This window comes from Lytechinus variegatus, chromosome 11 (assembly GCF_018143015.1).
Source record: "Lytechinus variegatus isolate NC3 chromosome 11, Lvar_3.0, whole genome shotgun sequence".
NCBI lineage: Eukaryota > Metazoa > Echinodermata > Echinoidea > Temnopleuroida > Toxopneustidae > Lytechinus > Lytechinus variegatus.
Window position 1 is genome coordinate 5,683,889 of NC_054750.1, and position 13,095 is coordinate 5,696,983.

The following is a 13,095-nucleotide window of genomic DNA, read 5'->3' on the forward strand; positions in this document are numbered from 1 at the left end:
AAGTCATGATAGAAGATGTCCAGGAGGTGTTAGTTAAGGTAACAAGACCAGAAACGAAGGCAGGCACCTTGAAGCTAAGATCAGTTACAGTCGTCACCGAAACCTTCTTCCATGTAAATGGTGTGGAAAAAAGAGGGAATGTTCAGACACATACTTCACATTTTGATTATGGTGATTAATTATTTCCATGTACATTGCTACATGTGCAGGCTTGGAAATTCTTGTGTATATATTCTTGAATGTTTTTTTTTTAAATTTATATTCAAATGTTGTTTATCTTATAAGAAACGGTATATATATTGACGTTAATGCAATTGCTGGGGACAGCAATTTAGAAAGAGGGGGGCAATGTGACGGAATCACTAAAAAAATAAACTAGCAAAACTTACGTAACAAACAAAGTGTGATCTTCATAATGCACCATTTTTTGGTAGCGTCTTTTAGTTAGGACTTTCTGTTGTGACGTAGCACTGGTCATGGCTACTTCTGGTCAGAAACCATTAGCAACGCGCCTAAATTGCGTAATCAATAAAATGCGCGTTCCATTTCTTGCCCCATAAAAGTTACTTTTTATAGCGAAAATTACCATTGATTCAGATAAAGATTTGTTGTGCACAGTGCTGAGATTAGCTTTAGTTTGACAGACATTTTTCCGGACAAGTGGGCAAACCTTTCAAGGTAATTTAATCTTTATTTCTCCAGTAATATTTGCTGACTATTTTATGAGAAGAATATTTACCATAATGATTGCTGAATGTGAGATTCCAAATAAATTATCTTGATTCTCTATTTTTAAAGTTTTATAGGAAAAATTGGGTCACATAAAGGTTGTTTGAAGTTGCGTCATACTATATTCTCATTTTGCCATTATGGAAAGAGGTTTATTCTATGTTGCGTTCAGTCGAATTTTCATGGTGCGTCAGTATGCGCATTAGAGATGTTTGTTTTTGTTTTAAACCATAAATATGTGAAATATTTGCCAATGTATTTTGGTAAATTTCAAGATGTGCCATTATTGGTCAAGTTTAAAAGATGCCAATAATACTTGGTCAGTTTTCATATGCCGATATTTTCGTCAAGTTGAAAAGATGCCAATCGTACTTGGTCAGTTTTTATAGGCCGATATTTTCGTCAAGTTGAAAAGATGCCAATAATACTTGGTCAGTTTTTATATGCCGATATTTTTGTCAAGTTGAAAAGATGCCAATATACTTGGACAGTTTTTATGTGCCAATTTTGGTCAAGTTCAAAAAAGTTCCAATTTTGGTCAAGTTCAAAAAGTGCCAATTTTGGACAAGTTCAAAATGTGCCAATTTTGGACAAGTTCAAAATGTGCCAATTTTGGTCAAGTTCAAAAAGTGCCATTTTTGGTCAAGTTTAAAATGTGCCAATTTTGGTCGATTTCAAAGGTGCCAATTAGTGCCAATTTTGGTCAATATCAAAATGTGCCAATTTTGGTCAGTTTCGAAAAGTGCCAATTTTGGTCAAATTCAAAATGTGCCAAGTTTGGTCGGTTTTAAAATGTGCCAATTGTCAGTGAATTTATAAATGTTATTGATAATGATGATGTTTATGTATTGATGTATTCTTATTTATCATTGGTCACTTGTAAGAAACCATTCTTGGGAAAGGTGAACTGATATTTTAGTTGAGTGTTTAGACTCTTCTGTGGCTGAATGAAAATAAGCTGCAACAATTGAGACACGGCCCAGGTCGTTGAGCAGAGTGACATCTGTCTCGAATGCAACCGTGCTTCTCGTCTAACCTTACCCAGGGTAGTTTCTGTGACATTAATGGTTTGAGATGAATGGTTTATTTGAATCTGGACATTATGAATTTATTACTTACAGGTATATCTTAATAAAGATGAATTTTTGGAGCAGAAGGCTGAGAGCCTTCGTAACTTAGACATATGTCACCAGGGGTCTCTACAGTGCGTATAAAAAAAGTTTACACTTAGAAAAAATCCTGTAAAATTATATATTTGTAATTTCCTGACGATTTTTCCACATTTTAGCATTGGTACAGATCCATTTAAGCAAATGACAATATAACTAGAAAAATATTTCCGCTTGAGTGAGCACCACTTACTTTTGAAAAGTTGATGAAAAATGATTTGCGCAGAACTTTGAAATAGGTATGCGAATAAAAGTTGACTTTAATCATGAAATACACATGGAATTTAGCTAGTAAAATTGATTTGAAGATATCTTTTACCTCTTTAAACTTGTTACCTTGCCAAAACACATCGAAGAGTGCATTGCACCCTCCCCAATCCCCCACACACTGAGGCCATTGTAACGATATTTGGTTTACACTCAGCTGTGATTTACATGAAATGGCTTAGGCTTGATTTTCCTTTTGTTATTCATTGTCAAGTTTGGGAAAAGTGTGGAGAAACAAGTATTAAATGAAAAATGAAATGAAAACCCACTTTAAATGATAAAAGCTTAGTGAAAAATGTTGGAGATGTCTGATATAAACTTTTGTTCAGATTCAGTTATGTCCTCAGATCCAGCTGGCACTAAAAGGGTAAAGGTTGTGCTTCCTAAGTGTTGAAATTTCAATTTGGGTGACACATTTGTTACAAAATGCTTAAATGTATCCATTTTATTTCAATTGGCTAAAAGTGCTAGGGAAATTTACAAGAAATGCTTTGCAGGGTAAGTTTGATTTCGCCCTTTCCCCTTGACACAACGTGAAAACAAGCATTTCTGCGCAAACAGATTTCTGCGAGCTTTATAAAAATTGACAGTGCTCACTCAAGTGTAACATTCTGTCAAAACTTTTACTTTCATTGGATAGATAAGACCCAAACCAAAGATTATATGTGAAAAAATTACCCACATGTTGTATATTTATTAATTCCCAGGGCTTTTTCAAAGTGCAAACTTTTTTTTTGATACGCGCTGTAGATGAGGCATCCTGATCTTTTATGAAGATCATAGTATTGTTAGGAATAGGACTTAATGTTAACAGATGAATATTAATTATTTTTGGATCTTACCTGATTATAGATCCTTGATCTTTTATAGGACAGATAGTTGAGATTAGGATTTTAATAAGTTCCTGATAGTTCAGGCAAAGTTGTAAATATGTAAATTATTCTATTATCTAGGATGCCTCCTAGGATAAAGGCAGTCATTTTCTATTTCAAATAATCAGAGCCTTTACTCCTTCTGAAATAGACATGTATAGTAAAAGTAGATTATTAGGGATGTATTGATTTATCAATACAATCTTTTCATGAGACGATTAGGTTTACTGGATAGTTTTCTTTGAAAAACAATAAGGAAAGAATCCTTGGAGGAATTCAGATTTTCCTTGGATTTAAGTTTGTTTATAAAGATGTCAAGTAAGTTCTGATAGTTGCGATAGGAAGGAATGTGACAATTTGAGACTTGTCCTATCTAAAGACTAAGGTTAGTAAAAAGTGAAATGATAAGCCGACAAAGTGAGCTATCATTGAATACTTTAAGGGGCGGATAGGCCAGTTTGGTAAAATGACCAGTTGAGTGGTGACTCTGTTGGATTAAAGTTGAAAGTCAGTTTGTTTTAACGTTTTAGCTCAGGATAAGGAAAGAGTTTAGTGGATGGCTAAGGGCCAAGTTTTAGAAAGTGATAGAGAGGCTAGACGTAGCCAAGAATAGAATTTCTTTTCATACTTTTTGCTGGAGTGATAAGTATATTTGTAGGAAGGAAACTAGTACAGTTCGATCAACTTACTTTGATCAGTCTCATGATAGTAGTGATTAAGAACATAGATAGAATTTAAGACATATTACTTGGTTTTTAAGAATATTTATTGTTGTCATATCGAAATGACGACAAGTACTTTGAATAAATTATGACGACAAAACATGGTCATGAGGTGTCATCTGTACATATTGTACATAGTAAACATAGATCAAAGAAGGATTTATTGAACAGAACACAACTGGATATTGGCAACAATGCCTAGCTGTTAGTTAAAGTTTATTAATAAAGAATTACTTGTTATTAATTCAGTTGAACAATTACTGAATACAGAGTTATTTATTTTACTAGAGTAACTGTCTGGTGTGAACGTTAGTTACAGAAGTGACAACAATGATTGGTACATTTACTTCTGCTCGAGATAGCAAATTTAGAAAATGAGATAATTTATAGAATGAAATCACTTTTCCATGTCATTGTGCTGTAGATTGCTCGTTACCGATTATGAAGAGTTAGCACGAGAGGGTGTGAGAGAGACCCTTTAATGTATTGAGTTGTAGTATATTGTTTTGGCAAGTTCGACTTTGCCAGTGAGGCACCGAGTGTGCGGCGTTGCATGTGTGTGCTATGCTGAATTTTGAGTTGTGTTGATGAATTAGATTATTGGTGCACGTTTTAGTATGCAAAATTACTAGTTTGCTTGTTTTGTTTGATGGTGAATTCTTAGATTAATTTATTAGTAAATAATAGAATCATGCAATGTTTCCACTTACCAGAATTGTTGCAATGAGGCAGATTTCTTAGAAGATGCTGGAGAGCATGTGAAATAGTGTACATGAAGGAAGGTGCAAATGTTTACGATTTTCAGTGTCTTGAGGTCAGGTGAACGATTACGAGTTGTGACGTATGTATTGTGTTGGCAAATAAGCCAATTGGAATGATTGGTTTTGTGGATATTTATTTTAATTATGCTCCAGCGAGTCTGGAGTCTCTTTATAAACGAATGTTGTAAAGAGAGGAGAATCTAGTGCTCTCATAAAAAGGCTAGATGGTGGCAGCTTACCGTTATGAATGATTGATTTATATTGGTGGAGATTGATGAGAAATTGTGAGAAGAATAGAGTGCAAGTGCAGAGACTTCCCCCTATTATTTCTCTTCTCTGTTTCTCTCCGCTCCGTTCTCCCCTCCCTCTCCTCTTCTCTTTATTTATCCCTTGTATATAACACCCCCCCCATCACGCCACAATATGTTACGGGGCGCTAGAATTTTTAGTGGAAAAATTTGTTTACGACATGACACTTTGTTATATTCAGTGGGCAGAAAACCACTCACTTTTCAGAGCTTAAACATTGAAAACACAATTTTTTGAAACTTTCTTTGTCATTTGGGAAATCAGTGCAGGGTGAGCATTGTATTGAGTGCTAGTCTGAAATTTAAAATGATGGAAAATTCTGGACCAACCACAAAAGCAAGAAACTTACGATGATAGTAATATTCCACTTTTTATCAAGCCTTATCGGATCTGACCAACATCTCTAGGCCTTTATCATATTATTACTGTTTTCATCAGATTTGTGCTTGCCTGCTTATGATGTGAGTAAAAAGGAGTAAAAAGTGAACCAATATAGATCTTGAGGAAAACCTTGTACATGGGTGGATTAAACCAATTTTTTATCCATTCCTCATCAGTTTGATTGCTATGGCCATAGCTGCCAAAGAAGGCAACTACATCCGGCCGGAGCTTACCCCTGGGAATCAGTTAGACATCATAGGAGGCCGTCACCCCCTTCAGGAGCTCTGTGTTACCCCCTTCGTTCCCAACGACGCTCACTTTGGAGGTGACCATACTAGGATCAAAGTCATTACTGGTCCCAACGCCAGCGGGAAGAGTATCTACTTGAAACAGGTATAACATCAGCAACGTTTTACCTTTTTACAAAGTTGCCAAGCTTTAAAATTAAAAAGTAGTAATCAAGAAGCTCAAAAGTCAAAATTTTAACATAAAAGTAACAATTATATTGTATATGTATTATACATATTATGTATTCATTTCCAGATGAATTGGTAAAGCAATCAAAATAAAAAAAAAGAATAAGTAAAGTATTTCTTTAAAATTATATGCTTCTTCGGATTCAAATTGCATCATTTTTGTGCCTGTCGTAAAGTCAATATTTAACTCGATTGTAAACTATTCAAGAAATGGACTGTTACCAATTAAGGACTGAAATCTTGCGATATTTCAGACATTAGACCGAATAGTTCAAATATTGGGGGAAAATGTTTTTTATTTTTATCGATTTGGCTTTCTAGTCCTTTGGTGAATACATTAAAGAAATATGTCTATGCTCTTTTCTTTTGACTGTATAGGTTGGTTTGATCACATTTATGGCTCTGATCGGTAGCTTTGTACCTGCGGAGAAGGCTAGTATTGGCATGTTGGATGGTATCTATACTAGAGTTCACACACAGGAATCTGTATCAGTGGGACTATCAACATTCATGATAGATCTTAACCAGGTTAGAAATCCTTTGAGCAATATCATATTGATATAAAGCAGTATTATATAGAGAGGTGTAATTTCAAACCTATATTCTTGTCAGAAGGTCGGGAGCTCAAACCCGGGCCGCGTCAGACCAAAAGACGTAAAAAGATGGGAGTTACCGCTACCCTGTTTGGCATTGAACAATTGAGGGATAGAGCCTCGTCGATCTGTCGCTGCACAGCGGCTGCCAGGCCCACAATCAACTGGGCAAAAAGAATTTTTGGAATATTACTATTCTCAAATTTCGAACAATAAAATATGGATTTATCATTTGTCTCAAAAGTTATGACTAGAAAATAGGGATCACCATTTGAAAACCTTGTTGCATTGCGTCTTGTGTTTTGAGATATACTTGTAATATTGAATTTGAATTGATACTATCATATTATTTTGTAGTGATAAAGAGATCTATTTTTCAAAACTTTCTCCATGTAAATATAAAAGGGGTGTGAAGTAAATAGAATTGGAACCATTCCCATAAAGGAGAATTTTCACAAGAGGGAAAAAAAATGTAATAATGAATTTTTAAAATGAAGGACATATAGCATTTATATAAGAATTTGAAACATAAAAGTAGAGATAATTGAGAACATAAACAAATTAAAAAGTAGGTTTTGACCATTTTAATGCACAAAAGAGTACAAAGATATTATTCAACTGGAATTTTCAGAGTGCAAGAATAGTACATGTACATGTACCATTATGTCCTTTTTACTATTACAGGTTGTTTATAGCACAGTGCTTTGCTTTTGTTTTTCATTTTGAATATACTAATTTTGTTCTATTACTGTGAACTGTAGGTCTGTATGTTAGGAGTGAAATTTTAGAAAGTTTTGGTCACAAAATGTAACTATTCAAATCTGTCTAGTTTTTTATTTAATGAATATTTGCTTCGTAATCAATTTTTTTTAAAGTTTATGTGCTCAAGAGATCAATGTTTTCGCAAGCATTGCTTCTTTTAGCAGGTCTCTTTTTCATTTTGGGAAAAGCATGATATTATATGATATTTTGTTTGTATCAATAAACCCATTTGTACAACTGTAAGCTCAATAGTTTTGTTTTCATTTGTAATTGATGTGTATTTCTGATTTATACGTTTAAAGTGATAAAGAAAGGTAAACCAATAAATTCAGGTTAAAACTACCTCTTTTGTGACTTTTAAGCTTTGTGCATTTCTGATTCGTATGTTGATAATTGATAAAGAAAGGTAATAATCAACCATTAAATTCAGTTTGAACTGCTTCCTTTATGAATTTCAAGCTATCTGTAGCAATCCGAGATGCAACCAAGAATTCTCTTGTGATTGTTGATGAGTTTGGCAAGAGTACTGATACAGTGGATGGTCTGTCTCTGCTGGTGGCTTGTATCAAACATTGGGAAGCTAAAGAATCAGACTGTCCTTATTCACTGGTTTCAACACACTTCCATTCTATCATCAGAGAAGGTCTTCTATCAGCATCAAGATATCTCTCTTATCAGGTGACGGTCCATTCAAACAAAAATGTAATATTATCTTGGTGGGCGATTCCATACGTGTCGTACGGGACATTTTGACAACAATTTCTAGTTTCCTAGCCAAATGCTTGAGCAATAAAATATTCATTTTTAGTCAATGATAAAGCTGTAGTGGGTAGTCATGTGAAAAACTAATGACCAACTCAAAAAAAAAATGATTATTGGTAAATTATAGGTGAAAATGTTGTATGTCGTACGGGACACAGAAATGTCCCGTATGACACGCAACATTTTAAGCTCTTATTCACATATGGACAACATATTTTTGTTGGTTGTCAGTTTTTTGCATGTCTAACCAGTAAAAGCAAAAAAAGCAAAATGAAGTTCTTTGTTCGTTTGGACAGTAGAGTAAAAATGTTGTGAAAATGGCTAATTTTTCTAGCATGGAACCGCCCTGGTGATGGTGAATGTTTTTTAATGCCATTTACTTCTAACGGACAAAAAAAGTTTGTTAGTATTTTGACATTGGCTATATAAATAAAGGATTAGATCTCGGCTATCTGATATCATCAATAAACTTATTATTATTACATAATTAGTGCAATATTCCATCACTGACATCACAGATCACGCTATCTCTCAGACGCACCGGTTAGCGAGGTGTCTCTACCGGGCAAGTCCCGTGAGGGAACAGTGCAGGCACAAATCCTTGTTCCTCTGAACCTTTATTTCGAAAGTACAGAGGGAATTATTCATCTTCAGTTGTACTGGCAAAAGTACTATTTTTCCCTCTTGGCTTCGCACCTCGGGGAAAATAGTAATGCCAATCCAACCTCGGACAAATGATTCCTGCTATACTTACTCAAAGCCTGGTAGATTTGTATACTATGGCCACTTCTATACTTTGACTACCACAACTACATGTACTACATACTACTAAAATACTGCTTTTCTTTGCAACTTTCTTCTTCCTGCAATGAGCTTCACAAAAGTATATGATAGCCAAATATCTCTTCTTTCTTACAATTTCCTCACCTACTTCCTTTCAGACCATGGAAGTACTTGAGAATGAGGGTGAATTGGTATTTCTTTATCAGCTGATTGATGGACATGCTAACTACAGCCATGCTAGCCACATAGCACTGACCGCTGGTCTACCAGATGAACTGGTCAAGAGGGGTGTACAGGTTAATACAAAGTTTCAAGTTTCAATTTATTTCTGATCCCCCCAAAAAAACAACAACACGAAAATAGTGTAGAAGAATACAATGAATACATACAAATAAGATGGCAACCTTAGGGCCATGAAACAGCTCACATATCCCACAATCCTGAGTTGCTCACAATCTATGAATTGCCCGTAGTGTTTAAAGAAATAGTTATAGTGAGTATGTAGTTAGATGTTCCAAGTAAAACAGACGAGGAATGAGGGTGAGATGAGCAGTTGGGCCTGTAAATCCTTTATAGCAAGCTAACAAAACAAAGGAGAAGTAATGGACTATAATGGAAAGTGTGACACACCTTTGAAAATTATGGTTAGAAGCAACATGATCGATGTATGTTCAACATATTCATCTTCAAAATATTTCTAAGGAGAAGGAAGAGAGGATGGAAAGTGGCTAATAAAGATAAATAAAAAGAAAACCTATGTTGCAATTATTACAGAAGACAAATGAAAACAGGAGACAATTACCAGGTAAATAAAGTGGCAATTATAGAAAACCGGTATATACAAATTATTTGTATTACAAAAGTTGCAATAAATCCTCACCTAATGATTCTAGAATCAATTCCATGTTCTGTTCTAGGTCTCCAAACTTCTTAGAGAGAACCAACCAATCCTCAGAGTTGATTCCACAAACTCTGAGAATCAGTATAAGAGATACAAGGAGATTCTAACCAAGTTCCTGGAACTAGACCTAGACTTTGACGACCTACCTGGATTCTTGAGAGATGAGGTTCTCCAAAGTCCATCATCAGCCTCTGATAAGTCCTAAGCCAAGGGGTATGACAATGACAAGATTCTGACCAAGTTCCTGGAACTAGACCTAGACTTTGACGACCTACCTGGATTCTTGAGAGATGAGGTTCTCGAAGTCCATCATCAGCATCAAATGAATCCTAACCCAAGGGGTATGACAATGACAATATTCTGACCAAGTTCCTGGAACTACACTTAGACTTCGACGGCCTACCTGGATTCTTGAGAGATGAGGTTCTCCAAAGTCCATCATCAGCCTCTGATAAGTCCTAAGCCAAGGGGTATAATAATGACAATATTCTGACCAAGTTCCTGGAACTAGACATAGACTTTGACGACCTACCTGGATTCTTGAGAGATGATGTTATCGAAGTCCATCATCAGCCTCTAATAAGTCCTAAGCCAAGGGGTATGATAATGACAAGGTTCTGACCAAATTCCTGGAACTAGACCTAGACTTTGATGACCTCCCTAGATTCTTGAGAGACGAGGTTGTCCAAGTCATGAAATGAATTGTTAGCCAATGGGTATGAAAATAAAAAAATTCTGACCAAGTTCCTGGAACTATGCTTAGACTATGACGATCTCCCTGGATTCTTGAGAAACTAGGTTCTGCGAAGTGCGTCATAAGCATCAAATGAATCCTAGGCCGAGTGGATTCTGTCCAAGATATTTCACATGAACTTAGTATCTTCCCAGATCTTAAAGGAACAATATCTACAGTGTACATCGTCATCATCAAAGATGAGTTGCAAATCAAAGGACTTAGGCTTGACTTTGGGACTAACGCTTGATATGAAATTGAACTAAGTTTTTTTTGCTACATCCCATTGTTGATTGTACTAGATTCATGAGGGAACAGGTTCTCCATTCTTCACTTCCCAGAGATGACCATCTGCATGAAAAAGAAAAATAACTGATTACTAATCCCACCTTTTGTTTTTAAAACATTGAAAACCTGACTTGCATTTAGATCAGTTCTATTGCCTACTTGAACAAGCTGGTACCTGTACATAGTCTGTGTGAATGATAGAATTAGTCATTTAAATTGTTGAATTGATCAGCTGTGATTTCCTTTCATAAACTGAGTTAATAATTTGTTTAAATTTATCAAAACACTTTAATAAATCTGTATTCAGAATTCCTGAAAAATATATATTCTTTACCCATGTTTTGGATGAAACTGTAAAATATATCTACTGTCATATCAGTAGTGCGTTTTCATTATATTTTGTAATTATTTGAAAGCTCAAATCATCAGCATATTCTTGAGCTTTGTGAATTGTCTAAAAGGAAGCAAAGAACACTCTTGTCTCGCCCACCAGAGGTGAAGGCTAAATTTATGGATCCAAATGTTGTCCGTCCGTCACAAACCTTATAACACATTACTCCACAACCGCAGTTCACTTTTCAACCAAACTTGGATGGTAGATGGACTTAGGGGACCTGCATGTTATACTGCAGTCGGGGTCACATGGTAAGGTCAAAGGTCATATTCAGGGGGGGGGGGGCCATCGTACAAAGAGTTTACAATTGATCCAATCTATCAAAATAAAATAAAAATCCACCAATGTCATATTTTTTGTACAGGAAATTTGCATAATATCTTGTGTAATCAAAGAGAAATCCACTTAATCTTTAAGATAATGATGAATGTATGAATATACATGTACATTATATCTAGAAAACATTTTGAACAAGTATACGTTTTATATGTTAATGATGCTGGATTTCCATAGTTGTGGTTGATTGGATCAAACACATCTCTTCGTCAGATGGGACCACGGTATACTTAGTCAACAAGCATCAACCATTTTCTAAACTTCAAGATCAAAGAAATAGGATAAAAACAATAATAATGGGAATTCATTGCATATTTCCTCAACCTTTAGATTTTGCCAAAAGGATACTGCTCCCTCTTGTGGTTATTATGCACACAGTGGCATGCACAGTCCATGTATTTGAGTGGTAACATTTTTGTCATAAAAAGAACCCTAATGGATTGTCATAAAAGTAAAAAAATTCAACACATCACCACCACCCAGGTTTATGACCCATTATGTTCCCTATCATAAACAGAAATGCTTGTTTTATGACCTGATTCTAAATACCTCTTTTGGTACATTGCCTGCTTAAACATATCAGTTTATTGTGATGTGACACATGTATATTCTATTTGCAAGAGAGCTCTACCAGTGAGGATTTTATTTGGTCCATGTATACAAGTTTATTAATCGTTGTGCTTTATATTGTATAATTAATTAGTAGTAGCATATGATTGTTCACTATTCAGGTACATAAAAAAACACAAGTTCACATAATATTTGTAACATGTACTTGCCAAGATATGATAATAAACGAGAAATCCTGTTGAATCAAAACAAATGTTTGTGAAAAATGTTTTGTCTTGAATAATCAATCTAAAAATAACTATTCAATTTTCGTTCTTCGCATAGAAATATAAGTCTTTTAGTTTGGGAGAGAGGCATAGAGAGAGAGAGAAAGAAAGAGAAGAGGCAGTGGGTGTATAAATTAAAAATCATATGCAATAAATAAATAATATAGAAAACAGGATATATACATTTTTCCAGTCAGGTATTGGGCATGTGGTGGAAAATTTGTACATCCTTTTTTTTACGAACTTTGTTTTATTTTATTTTCTTCATTTACATTCCAAAGTACAACTGGAGAGAGAGATCAAGAGGGGGGAGGGGTTGGGTGGGGAAAAAAGGGGAGAGAAAGAGGAGAAAATAATACAATATACAATGTAGATAGAGAGAAAAAGACGAGGGACATATGGGTAGGGAAATGAGAGAGGGACATAAATATCATTGATATTCAGGAGAGGGAAATAAAAGATGTGGATTTGTAACATTGATTTTCCTGCATTTCGTTTCATTTCTTTTTCTATAACATGTCACACAGGTGTGTGACGTCTGTATATATTCAGGGAATTAATGCACGCTGGTTTATCCAATCACATTATGCTTTTAATATTCTCCACAATAAATCTGCCTCATATTTCCCATGCACATCAGACATGGAGGAAACTTCAATAGATGAAATATCTGTAGATTTGATCATGATCAACCTCAACGCAAAGCAGGCGTGAAAATAGAGTTTTTTAAAGGGACGGGAAGGGAGAATAAGAATTTTTTTGAAGTTAAAAAGCATAATGAATTGTAAAATATGTGCAATTATTCTGTAGTTTGATTAGGGATCAACCTTATATAAGAAATATATAAAAAAACATGCAGCGGAGAGTAGTATCCCTTTCATAAACCCAATTATGCGGATAATAGCCACATGATTTGGTCGTAAAATCGGAGGACCAAAGTTATACGCATTATTTCGATGCTGCTGTTATCCGCATATTAGCAGCATCGGGACCAGATTGGACTTTATGAACTCATTTCAAA

At 35.0% G+C, this 13,095-nt stretch overlaps 1 protein-coding gene across 1 annotated transcript in view; it reads left to right on the plus strand.

Annotated features, from left to right (window-relative positions):
- Nucleotides 1–9,813, plus strand: part of LOC121424178 (mutS protein homolog 5-like) — a 35,676-nt gene extending 25,863 nt beyond the window's left edge. Inside the window, exons 14-18 of the mRNA XM_041619788.1 lie at nucleotides 5,387–5,603; nucleotides 6,065–6,214; nucleotides 7,501–7,719; nucleotides 8,745–8,882; nucleotides 9,504–9,813. Of these exons, the coding sequence (XP_041475722.1) occupies nucleotides 5,387–5,603; nucleotides 6,065–6,214; nucleotides 7,501–7,719; nucleotides 8,745–8,882; nucleotides 9,504–9,692 (913 nt within the window). The 3' untranslated portion in view covers nucleotides 9,693–9,813. The remainder of the gene's footprint in view (nucleotides 1–5,386; nucleotides 5,604–6,064; nucleotides 6,215–7,500; nucleotides 7,720–8,744; nucleotides 8,883–9,503) is intronic.
- Nucleotides 9,814–13,095: the final 3,282 nt, after the last annotated feature.